This window comes from Solea solea, chromosome 12 (assembly GCF_958295425.1).
Source record: "Solea solea chromosome 12, fSolSol10.1, whole genome shotgun sequence".
Classification (NCBI taxonomy): Eukaryota; Metazoa; Chordata; class Actinopteri; order Pleuronectiformes; family Soleidae; genus Solea; species Solea solea.
In genome coordinates this window covers 17483009-17495645 of record NC_081145.1, presented here as the reverse complement: position 1 = coordinate 17495645, position 12637 = coordinate 17483009, and the positions used below count along the sequence as shown (strand labels likewise).

At 42.7% G+C, this 12637-nt stretch overlaps 1 protein-coding gene across 1 annotated transcript; it reads right to left on the bottom strand.

Moving 5' to 3' along the window:
* Positions 1-5727: 5727 nt before the first annotated feature.
* Positions 5728-7965, bottom strand: cdkn1cb (cyclin dependent kinase inhibitor 1Cb). The gene is made up of 3 exons (XM_058645602.1): positions 7232-7965; positions 6926-7040; positions 5728-6470 (listed from the first exon to the last, which is right to left on the bottom strand). The coding sequence occupies exons 1-2, from the start codon at positions 7770-7772 to the stop codon at positions 6931-6933; spliced, it is 651 nt and encodes a 216-aa protein (XP_058501585.1). The 5' UTR covers positions 7773-7965; the 3' UTR covers positions 5728-6470; positions 6926-6930.
* Between the last annotated feature and the right edge of the window lie 4672 nt (positions 7966-12637).

Sequence of the window (12637 nt, the reverse complement as noted above, 5' to 3'; positions counted from 1 at the left end):
GGCGAGCAAATGTGAGGCGTGAATAACATTAGTCCGAGTCAGTGCACCCATAGCAGTGTAGCCAGCCCTGAAAACACAGCCTGCTAACCCTCCTCCACAAGTTTTATGAGCCAAAATGATTGAAGGCGAAGAAGACTGCGCTGCCAGCGGAGAGGGATGGAGAGCAGAGGAGCGAGAAGTGGAGGTGTCAGAGATGGATGGATGGACAGATAAAACAGAGACAGCAGCCGCTCAACAGAGGACATGCATCCCATGCAAGGAGGGATGTGAGAGGGAACAGGTTTGGCTTAGAGGGACTGAAAAGGATCCAGACAAAGGGAGAGTGCAGAAGAATGGAGGTGGAGGACTCTGGCTGTCAGGACTGGCGCTGGGATAGAGTTAGATCTCATTTCTCAAGTGTCATCGCACTATCTGTGTCTCCTCCTCTCTCCTCTCTGTCCAATTACTCTCACAATGACGGCGGCCCCCTTCCTGTAGAGCCACATATGGTTCTCTGGTTGTAAAGCTATCACTCTTGAGTCAAGCTATGCAGTTTTTGATAGGTACAGTATGTGTGAAAGCCAGAGGGCAGACTGGTGTGTGACAGTGTGTGAGATGGTGGTGCTGCTGCTGCTGCTGCTGCTGCTAATGCTGCGTCCTCCTGACTCCACATCATCTCCTCTGAATGCTTTTAAATAAATTCTGAGTCACTGAAGGTCAATAACAAACAGGAGCGGACAGGAGAAGTTACACAAATATCTCTTTTTTTTATGTAGACAGAACTGAGTCCACTTTTTTTTTACATTTACAAGAAGGAACTTAACCTTTTATTCTTAAGAGCTCTGCTTGAGTTTTTCTAATGCCGAAAGAGAGGAGACATTTCACAGCTGCACAGCACCTTTACATTTCTCTACATTTGGAATTCCCCAGAGTCTGTGGTGTGCAGGCATCCACTGATTGCATTGCTTTACTGGCTGCATACATATGTCTGCTGTGGGACAGCAATGCTCATCAAACACACACACACACACACACACACACAGAGAGAGAGAGGGATGATGGGAATCTATTGAGAATGCCTCATGGCGAGACAAGTGTTTAGTAAGAGTGCAGGTCGGGGTCAGCCTTAGGATCAATTAGAATGAAAATCACTGTCTTTCTGGGGGCTTGTTCACATGGTCCTTCAGCTGATGTTTGTTTAGTGCTGAGTAGGATGAGTGTAGGGTTATGTTGATGTGTGACGTCATACCCAACATGCACCAAAAATTAAACATGAATTTATTTGATTCCTACATAGAATAACCCCTGTCATTGTTCTAACTTATACTGTTTTTAATTCCTTACCAGGTTCTTCAGTTCATTTATGTCATGTCGAACATGCTGTGACAGAGGCTCTCTTGAGGAGCGAACATGACTACGGATGACAAAAAGATAGTAAATCTGTCAGTAAATAGTCAATAATATTCATATTTGAATAGATTCAGGACATTACTGGCACCAAAGTGTGATCTTGTCATCTTCTCAGTTCTATATTGCGGCACCTTACAATGGAAAAATGCCCTGTTTTAGACGTTTTCTATTTCTTTTCAAATGTGGACAACTGTCAGCGGACTGAGTTCAACTGAATAGACTGGATTTCTCTTCATGTCCAACAAAGATAAAAGAAAAAGATAAAAAAGATAAAAAGTAGATTCTCTTGCCAAATGATACAATGATTGCTTGCGAATGTTTAAGAAAACCTCTGCAACGTTACAGCAGGTCAACAGTGCAGGATTATGACAATTTGTCAAATAAAATGTGCTTTTAAATCAACCTAAGCAAAGTGACACAAATCCAGCAGGCCTCTTCATTTAGACTAACCATATTCTGGAAGATGTATTTGCCTAATTCTGCTGTAACAGTGCAGACTTTGTGCCTCTCTCCATCTCCTTGTGAAACGTTGTGAAGGCCCTGATCTTTTTTCCGTGGACAGTTGAATTAAAATCCCTTGATGCATGGGGACAGCAAAGTGAATTAGAAGTTTAGAAGTTGAAGTGGGAGCCCCCCACACTCCCACCGCCAAGCAACACACAAACACACCAGGTCCCCAGGACCAAAGTTGTGAGGAGAAACAGAAAGGAGGTATTTGAAAAGCTGCCACGAGTTCCCTGTCATGCCGCCTCCTGCGTGGATTGAGTCGTGCGCTTTGTTGTCCATGGGCATGAATACTGAGTGGATGTAAGAAGAAAAAGGCCCGTGAGGCGGGGGGTGGAGGGAGGTGGAGCAAACAGGCCTGTGTGTGGAGGAACCCAAACCAATAAGTTTTGTTGTAGGTCCGTATACAGTTTGATAATCCTCTTCTGTAGCCTTTTCGTGCGCCTTATTACGCATTCTGCGCCAAAGCTCTGGTGTTACAACGACTTCAGTTACGTACTGACGCGTCGCGTGGTGACTTTATCGTCATCATCACCGCGTGTCATTATTATTATATTATATAATTATGGAATTATGAATACATTGTTATATACTGTCATTGTATTTATAGGACTGACGTATGTAATGCGCACAAACGTTTACTTTCTTTAACATGACTTCGTGACTTCATGAATTTAATCACTTCATCATTGATTAACGCGTTTTATTATTATAGGAAATTTACAGACACACACACACACACACACACACACACATATAAAGACAAAAGAAGAGGGAGGGTCCCTCTCCACCGGATACAATCACATTCACCTTTATGCAAACGCGTGGGTCTCTGTCTGCGGACTCACTCAAACCCTGAAGTGGAGTGGGAGTGGGGGGTTGGGCTGACGAGGGCGACGCAGGTGTCCCACAACCTAACGACCGTCCGTCCCACCAAAACATTCACACATACATACACACACACACTGACATCCACACTCTAACGTTCACCATCCTGAAGAAAAACACCGCAGCAGCAGTGATTACTGAACTTTCACAGTTTTGATCAGGGGATGAATTTACTCCGATTTTTTATAACAGTGAAATTAAAAAAGGGAAAGAAAAAAAAGAGACATTGAGGAGATTTTTGGGGTGATGCGTAAAGTGGCTCAGCAGGTCCGTGCGCAATAACACATCATCATCCACAAATAAACAAATATAGTGGGGGAGTTCCTGCTTATTTTTCAGTTAAAACTCATCTTATTAATTGAATTAACCTGCTTCGAGATTAAATATATATATATACGGAGAGAGAGAGAGAAAAATACACATTATTTACAGCAAACGCGATACAGGCCCGTGTCTGCAGTTGTCAATAATTCCTGGAGAGTTTTGATCTGCAGCTCCAAAACACACAAATCTGAATCCAGGCCTTCCATTCGTCACGCTATAGATTTTTAAAGAAGAGGTCTTTTTTTAGGAGGGGGGTAAAGAGGGTCAGGGAGCTTTAACTCGGTGACAAAGACTCATTTGCAGGTCAATGCGATGGCACACTCGCCTCTCCTCTCGATCCAGCTCTCCTTTGTTCCCTGTCGCCTGCGCTGATGCCAGATGGTCATGGAAAATGCTAATTCCCCTTGGCTGATTTTCCGTCTTTGTATATTTAATTGTAGTCTTAGCAGACTGCCCCATTAATTGTGTGTTTTTAGTATTTTTTTTTACCTCCAGAAATGATATTTCTAGTTGCAATATTTGCGTGAAACCCACAGGCCTGTGGCGACATAAATGCGTATGTGTTTATTTTCACTTCAGTCCCAAAAAAGAGCAACATTTTATTTGCATTTAATGCAGAAACGTTTGACTAAAATCATTGAAGTTGCTCAAAATTGTAATTGTCGTTGTAGCAACTGAAACATCTGCCTTTTTTGATGCAAACCATAATATCAAATTGAAGTTTATAGTGAACATTTTTCTTTGTTTTGCAAATTTTACCTGATTAAATCAACCTGATGATGACAGTATAAAATATTTGAAACCATTGTATTAAATTGTATATTGCATATAAGTAATATGTGACTGGTGAAGGTGTAATTTGACTAAAGAACTATAATTTTCTTGGTGATTGAGGCCTTGGCATAGAGGCTCCTGTGTAGACACTGATGAAACTGCAGATAGGCCTAAAGGTCAGATGGGAGACTGAAGGGCCCATGAGGCTGATTGTCTCCATCAGCAGCAGCTGCCTGTTTGGTTATATTCTCCTGCAGTATAGGCTTGTTAATGGGGTCTGCATGTTAGCTGTCATCTCTTTCCTTTATGTCCGTCATATCGCAGCCTTGAATTAAGCAACAATGGCGTCCATTTAAACTTTAAAACCCCACCCAGCCACTAAATGTTAAGTCCTTGGCTTATTTGACTGTTGTTGTTTTTTTTATTTGTAGACAAACTCCGTTTAGTATGCATGATGAGTCAGATTAAATTGATTTAATGTTTGTAACAAGACAAACCTTTTTAATTGATGTTATTTTTTGAGATGCTCAGCTTTCCATTGAAATGTGTCTTAACCCATAACCTCTCCCTCAATGGCTCAAATTCAACACCTTTTTGATGAAATTAATGCGATTTTTGGTCCATTTATGAGACAAATTCTATATAGTTGCACAGCTGTAGAGACAAATAAAGGAGGATGACCTCTTTAACTCTGATGGGGACTGTGTCCAGTCTCCAACATAGAGGCTACTTCATTAAAGTAACACATGAACAGCTGTTGTCTTTAACATGTAAACTATTGAGAATTTAAAACTACACTGAAAGGCCTCGCAGCTCCCCGTGGGCATATGGGCGTTAATTAGCTGGATATAGCCATAGATTAATTATAATATTTTTTCGCCCATTGGTATCAATAGAGCAGCCAGACAAAGTGTCCTTTGTTCTCTGGTGCAGGACATTCTGTGGCTGACTGAATAGGTCTTGGCTATGTCTACATGGATTTGCCATATGGCAACAAAAAGGAAAGAATAGAGCCAGCAAGTGCTTTGTGTTGGAAATCAGAACAAGCCCGTCAGCGCTTATGGCTGCGCAGAGCTGACAAAGTCACCCTGGCCATCAAAAGTCTCCATTTTCATCAAAACATGCATGTCATATAGTCACGGCTTTTCATACGTGCAGAGAAACTTATGGAAAATGATGAGCTGTGTTGTTGTTGTTTGTCCCTGCTGCGCCTCGACAGTGAGTGCAGGCCCAGCGTGCATTCAAATGCTTCTTTCATTTAATGGTAAACTTGCAAGTATGACCTGTTCAATGGTTTGTTTCAATAGACAAGGACAATTACAAAGACTAGTAGTTTTCTTTTCCCAGCTCTGGCAGGTGGCCTCCACGCCCGGTGTATCCACGGCGGGGTAAACAGTGAGTGTGAGTGGGTCTATAGAGAGGCTTGTTGAGTGCGGGTAGATGTGGGGGTGTCTTCGTGGTGGACAAAGCGGAGATCCAAAGGCAGCTGCTGCTTCTTTAAAGGAGCGAGAGGGCCTTTAAATCCCAGCCTATACCCCACAGCTGCCATGCTGCCCAAGGCTGCGTGCTTGAATGTGTTATAGGCCGCGTAAGGTAAGAGAGCCCGTGTGCAGACAGAGACATGCAGGACACAATGGAAAGGGACCTGCGTCCACGAGAAGACAGTGCAGGGTCATGACACTGTGTGGATCATCAGTGGTACTTGAATAAACCCAAATAATCATTTTAAATTATTTAACCTATTTTAAATATATATGTAAATGTAAAAAATATCCTTTCCCAAATAAGAGTTTTTGTGGTTTGGAAGAAAAAAAAACCTGACTTAAATTAAAACACACCAAGTTAAAGTTGAAGTGAAAAATATTTTTTTATTCCCATCTTTTGCAAGACATTATTAGGGCACTTGTAGGTACGAAAAAACACAGAAAAACAACGTCAACAACAACGGCTCAGAAACACAAAGAAACCTACTTTTTCAAGTGTGGACTATGGGTAAGCTACATGATTGCAAAAATCACATTCAAAAATGTAAATAATAAAATTAAAATAAAATAAGAAATAGAATATGCCCTTTGGCTAAATCAACAAGGCATTCGACAAATATAAGGAAACATAAATAAATTATAAGTTAGAATAGTCTTAAAAAATATACATTTACAGAAACCAACAAAAGAAATAAACATTTGTATACTATTGTCTCTATAAAGCTGTACACTTTTGGCCAGTGTAGACATTTATTTAAGTAATTTAGGATTGCACAGATGTTAAAACATTTAACACTGTCGAGTGGCTGTATGCAAAAGCAATAATGAATGCTACATTTGTACTGGATAGATGTCATTCGGCTGAGTTCGCCCTCTTCTCCTCCTCCTCCACCCCAAACCGTTCGGTCCTGAGAGTCTGCTCCGGTGCTGAGGCTCCGCTCTGCCGAGCCGCAGCAGCCGAGCGGCGGGGCTCCGTCCTCCCCGCATCTTCCTCCGCGTCCTCCTCTCCAGCGTCAGAGAAGCGGGGGATGGGGGGGACAAAACATCTTCACCTTCTTCCCAAATTGCGTAAAGGCAAAGTAGTGCAACGACGACAAGAGAAAAAACCTGGAGGAGAAAATAAAAAAGAAAGAAAAACGGTGAGTCTCATTACTGCAGAAGCGACGAGTGCGAAGAAAGACGAGTGCGAGCTTTTCCACAGAAAACAGGAAATGTAACCTCAGCAGCAGGCGTCACCCTTTACCCGAGCCTTTTCCCGCCACACGGTGACGCACGTCCCCCTCCCCCAACCACTGGTGTTACTACAGCTACTACTATCACTACTACTGCGATTTCACCATCACACACTCTCCCCACCCCCCTCCCCTCTCTCTCCGTGATAAGCCTGCCTTTAATCCTTTAACACACATATCTCAGAAAAACAAAAAACACAAGTGACTTAATTCTAATGCAGCGTTGTAACAATGTAATTACTCAACAGTCTAAGTACATCAAAGTAGCGCGACAGGAATACATTTATAACATTTGACGTGTTGTTTAAAAAAAACAAAATCTCAATTTACCTCTTTCAACGGATTCTCTTTCGTGGGGTCTGTTCCACGGGGATTGGAGATTTGGAGAGATGACAGCCACTCGTGTCAGCTTTTCTGTCAGCTCTCTTTCGTTTCACAAAAAAGTCTGAAGAGGGGATAGATAGAAAAGGGAAAAGGAATTAGCACATATATATATATATCGTGGATCTACGTGTGCGTAAAATACGCACAAGAACGCCACAGATACTGTGGTCATTTGGACCAAAGCAGAGCGCTGCCAAACACACAAGGGAACCCACAGTGTCACAGCGTGTGAAACAAATGTCACGTATTTACCTGTGATGTGCGTGTTGTTGTCAGCGCTGGGCGACCTCTTGCGTCGCACACACGGGACGAGTCTGTGATTCGTCTTCCCTGAGTTGAGCTTGTCTGTGCGGTTCTCCTGGTTGACCTTCACCTGGCAGGGAGCGCTGCCGCTGCTGTCTGGCACCACCAGGCGCTCCAGCACATCCATGAGCGGCGTCTCCGGCGCAGGAGCAGGCTCCGAGGAAGGCGCCTGCGTTTTGACGGGCGTCGCGGGGACCCGGCTCCTGTCGTTTTGTACAGAGTCCTGATAAAACTCCGGGGTCTTATCCACGGGCACCTCTTCCCACTCGTAATCCCCGTCCAGCGGGGTGTTGGCCTCGAAATTAAAATTCCACCTCTGCTGGTCGCGCTCGGAAATCTCCAGCATCCTGGCTTTCATGTCCCGGTTCAGCTCGTCGTGATCCACGGGTCCGAAGAGGTTGCGACAGACGCTCGTGCGTCTGTGGAGAGGGAAGGTCCTCCTGGCCACCAGCCTCTCCAGCGCACTGCACGATAACTGGACGTTGGACATCTCCAAATCTTTTTTCTTTTTCTCCCCCAAACAAGCTCCCAAAAAAGCGCAGAAGATACTCGACGCGGGTGTTTATTCCTGGTGAGAGTGTGTCAGGTGTTGTTGTGATAGTGTCTCCTCGCTGTCGCGTCTCTTCCCACCTCACAGATCGGTTTAAATGTACCTTCGTGCCGAGACGTCGAGTATATAACCTCAGTGCGAGTCCTCTGTCACGGCAGCTACCTCGCACAGCTTCCTCATTGGCTGCCTTAAGTCCAACCCCCTCCAGTAACGCACACATACACGCATACACACACACACATCCCCCACCCTGATTTCCCGTCGCTCCTCTCTCTCTCTCTCTCTCTCTGCGCTGAACACGGAGCAGAGCGCAGGTTTGTTTTTTTTCTGCTGCGATAACCCTGATCACACTTTCCTGATGTCAGCGTGAAATGTGTCGCTGTTACACTTTTTGGCCTCGCCCGTGGACACTTGGCACACACCAACCCCTGTATCCATTGTCGGACACGGAGTTTTGTGTGTCCCCTTCCCCCCCTGTGCGTCCGATAATGGCCCTAAGGTTGATTTATTTCACTGTGTCGCAAGAGGAGTCTGAATAGTTTTTACAAGCGAGTCAACTCTGTTTGTTGTTGATTGTGACGTTAGAATGAAAAGAGCGAGGAAAGCTTTCTCTGAGCCGGTAAATTGCCCGATGTTTGACCCCCTCGAGCTTCACACACGCTCGCCCTCAACAGTCCAAACACACACTCCCTGCTTTTCTTCTCTCACAACAATAACAATAAGCTCCTCGGGTCATATAGTATGTGCACCCAGCGGGCTGCGAGGAGGAGAGCTGCTATACGTCATCGACGTGAACCATACAATAATACATACAAAATAATTCATTGACGTGAATGAAAAGTTGAAGAGTTCTCACACCACATCCTTTTATTATTTTCTTCACTGACCATCAGTTACAAGTTTCTCAAGTGAATTAAAAAAAGCAGTGTAAATCATAATAAAACTGGTCAAAAACATTGACTTTCTCTTGGACCAGTACGTAGTGCTCCTGCATGGCGAGGAGGACTAAGAGACAATGAGACCTGGTCCTAATGATGCAGAACCTAATTACCGAGACTCTAGTTTAAGTCAGGATCGGGATGTGAATTGTGGTCGCGACAAGACTGGGTTAAGATATTAACTGGTCAGTGCCTGTGTCCTGACCAGAGGAGCTGCGCACAATCTCTCTCTCCCACTCTCTCTGCCTGTCTCTCTCTCTCTGTGTGTGTGTGTGTGTGTGTGTGTGTGTGTGTCTTTGTGAGGACCAAAAATCGTAAAAACCATAGAGTGGGGAAAGTAAGGACATCACAACATTAAAGTGCTTTTTCGGGGTTAAGACCTGTTTTTATGGCTTAGGTTTGGGTTAAGGTAAAGGTAAGGGTTAGACACCTGGTTAAGGTTAAGATAAGGGGTTAGGGAATGCATTATCTCCATGAGGGTGCGCTCTTCGAATGCTGCGCAAATCTGTGTGTGTGTGTGTGTGTGTGTGTGTGTGTTACTTGCGGAGTCGCCAGTCCGCTGCCAGTGAGGACAGACAACGCCTTGGATTGGATTGATCAGTGTACAGTGCCCCCGTGTGGCTGAGAGCTGCCACTGCAGTAAGAGATCATAAAATGTGCTTTGTCATTTCATCAACACAGTCAGATAAATATTTGTTATCTCAGTTATCACAGCAAACGCTGTCATGTTGGTTGGCACGTGATGCTGATCGACTACAGGAAACTGCACATACAAAAATATATGAGTGACACATGAAAATCTAACTTTGATTGTTATTTTATTTAGTGTATTTGTTTGTTTTTTGGCCTGTGTCAGCAGGGACTGGGTTAGTTACTCCCATGACCCTCATGTGGAGGACAGAAGATGAATGAAGATGAAGATATTTGTTTTTTACATGAGTTATTTTTTCTGTTCAAGTCTCTTCTCTTTGTATGTGCTGATGTGCACTAATCTCCACTCCTCTGAATGACAGTATTTCATTGCATCAAATTCTACAGATCAATTATTTGTTTGAATAAAAAAAAGATATTTAAAGAGTTAGTTTCACATTGGTAAAGCAGCAACTCAGGAAAATGTTTAATTGAATAAATAATCTTTCACTTCTGTCAGTTGACACTTGGCCTAACAATGCATGTGAGGACCTTTGACCTTCGTGTGTCATGTGACACTGAGATGTCATCTGAGGATCATGTAGGTTGATGCAACAGTTTCATGTGAGTTAAAGTGTGAGAACACCTGGGGAGGCAGTGGCATTGTTAACAGTCCTGTGTCAGGTCATACGCTCTCTGTCCTTTCCTTTAGTTACACTGCTAATGCGTCCACATGAGCCATATCCCGAGGTGGAACACAGTTTCTAAACATGCACGGAATCGGTTTTTGGTCAGAGTCCGGAAAACTTTTTTATGTCTTTAAATCATGAGTAAGAACTGGCTGACCTGGGAGTGTCATGCTACAAATAATCACCTCCTTTCCATGCAACTGTAAGAATATGAAGAGACAGAAGTTTTTTAAGAAGAAAGACTCTGATCTGTGACGGGGAGCTTTGAACTTTGTAGAGCGTGTACAAAGCACTAAAACTGATGAAAACACGATTAACTTTTACTTTTACACGTGATTGTGATTTTCTTTTAATCTTTGTAATGAATGTTAACCTGTTTTATAGATTGTTTTGTTCATTAAAACTGGGAAAACGAGATCCAAGTTGAGTAGAGCTTTGATTAATGCTTCCTCTGATTGATCATTGTAGTGATCATTGTGATCAGAAACATGAAACTGAATGATTCCCTTCTCATATGTAAGAGAGTTGGGTGATGTCTTGGCTCCCTCTAGTGGTGAAATAAACATTCTTAATTGTTGATTTTGTCATGAGCCTAGTGTATGTAGACAATTCATTACATTCTTTACATTATGTGAATGTAAAAGTGACTAAATATCACGGTACTGAATGCATTTTAGATCATGATGAACTGTTTGATTACAACAGGGCTTTTGTTTTCATCATTTACATAAAACTCTGTCCAGACGCCAAGTAATCTCTCACATCTTTCTGATTAGTTTCAAACTGCTTGGGGTTTACAAAAGGATATTATCAGCTCATGTCTGAAGGGGAACAAATGGCCGAGGAGAAAGTCTGTATTCGTGATTTCTAAAGAGGAAGATACTATCTCACAGATTTCATCAGAACAGCAGGTACGGTCAGTCACTCTCTGAGATGCACTCCCACCCATTCCTCAGAAAAGTGCAGCAGCATGTGCCTTTCATCACACACACACACACACACACACACACACACACACACACACTTTTACAGTAATGGAAACATCCTAAGGGCTAAATGTGTGTTAAAGAGACCCAGGCTCTCCAGACTCTTACGTGGATCAATAGAGCAAAGTACAAGAACAGGTCCGTACAGTTTGTATTTGAAGGTGATGCCCTCAGTGTGCACTCCATACAAAGTCAATAATGTGTTATATAATATTATAAAATGTTTGCATTTTCAGATGTGTTTGAATTAGAAAGGCATCAATTCATTTTCAGTAGTCTATTTATAGTAGTAGCATATTCATATGCAATCCAATGCTTTGTTTCCAGGTGTCATGACAAAGATCAGTGTGTGCATTTCTAATGTAGTGTAGAGTTTGAGCCACAGTGTAAATAATAAATATGGGCATTGTTTTCTGCAGGAATCATCTGAAGAGACACCAAAGCTTTCAGTACAAATCATGTTGCAATTGTATTTAGCCACTTATTTACACCGTCTCTCTCTTTAGTGTTTTGTGGTCTTCTTTGTTATGGCTGCTGTCGGCTGGTGGTGCTGGTTGTTTTTCACCTAAGACGGCTTCAACTAAAGGGTCATTTCCTGGGTGTGCCGTGCACCCCCACTGAGACCACTCATCTGAACAAACTCGTCCTTTTGATGTTACACAGGGGCTGCAGGCCACACCACAGGAATAAATGGTTATTCCATCCCGCAAACCAACATGACACCCATAAAACAGTTTTCTCTACATGTTGCCTTCAAGCTTAAAATCAGCCATTGTTGAACCCACCATTGTGGAGCAATTTCCTAGTTGAGTTAGCCGCTGTTTCATCCACTCCACCAAATTATATGCGTCATCAGAAACAGGACATCTTTCAAACAGCAACAGACAGGGCACACACTATGGCACACTTTTTATAGGAAAAAAATGAAAACCTAACCCTAACCCTAGGAAGTAATTGTTGAACTTTGTTTCTTACAACTAAAACATGCACAGTAATGAGATGCACGTTTTAAGGAATATGTTCTATACAGCTAAAATAACTCTTATAATACCCATAATAAACAAAATGATTATAGGTGATAAAATGACAGTCATGCATTGCTACAAGATAAGATTTTTCAGCTTTGTACTTTTGTCTTACTGGTCTGTGAACTTGATTTTACTGTAACTCTGCTCTTCATTACTTTGGTAGTCATTTATTGTCTCTAAAGTTCAGACTTGCAATGTCCTTTCTTTCCAATGATGGGATCTAAGTAGGTACTGCATGTGTAAAGCTCTGGATCAGAGCTTTCAATAAATCAAAAGAAAAAGAGCTTTCTGTCCAATCAAAAAATACTTGTTGATTTAAAACAATGAATGGCTTCAGGGGGACAATCAATCAAGGGTTGTCTGTTTGAATGTGAATACTTGCCATGCAGTCAAACACTGTAAAAAAAAAAAAACAAGGCTTTGACAAATACTCAAAGCCTGGGGCGACGCCTGACATTTATTTACCCTAACCTTATTGATTTACCCAGTTACAAAACCCCTCTACCCACACTGTCCACTGGCTGTTTTGGCGCA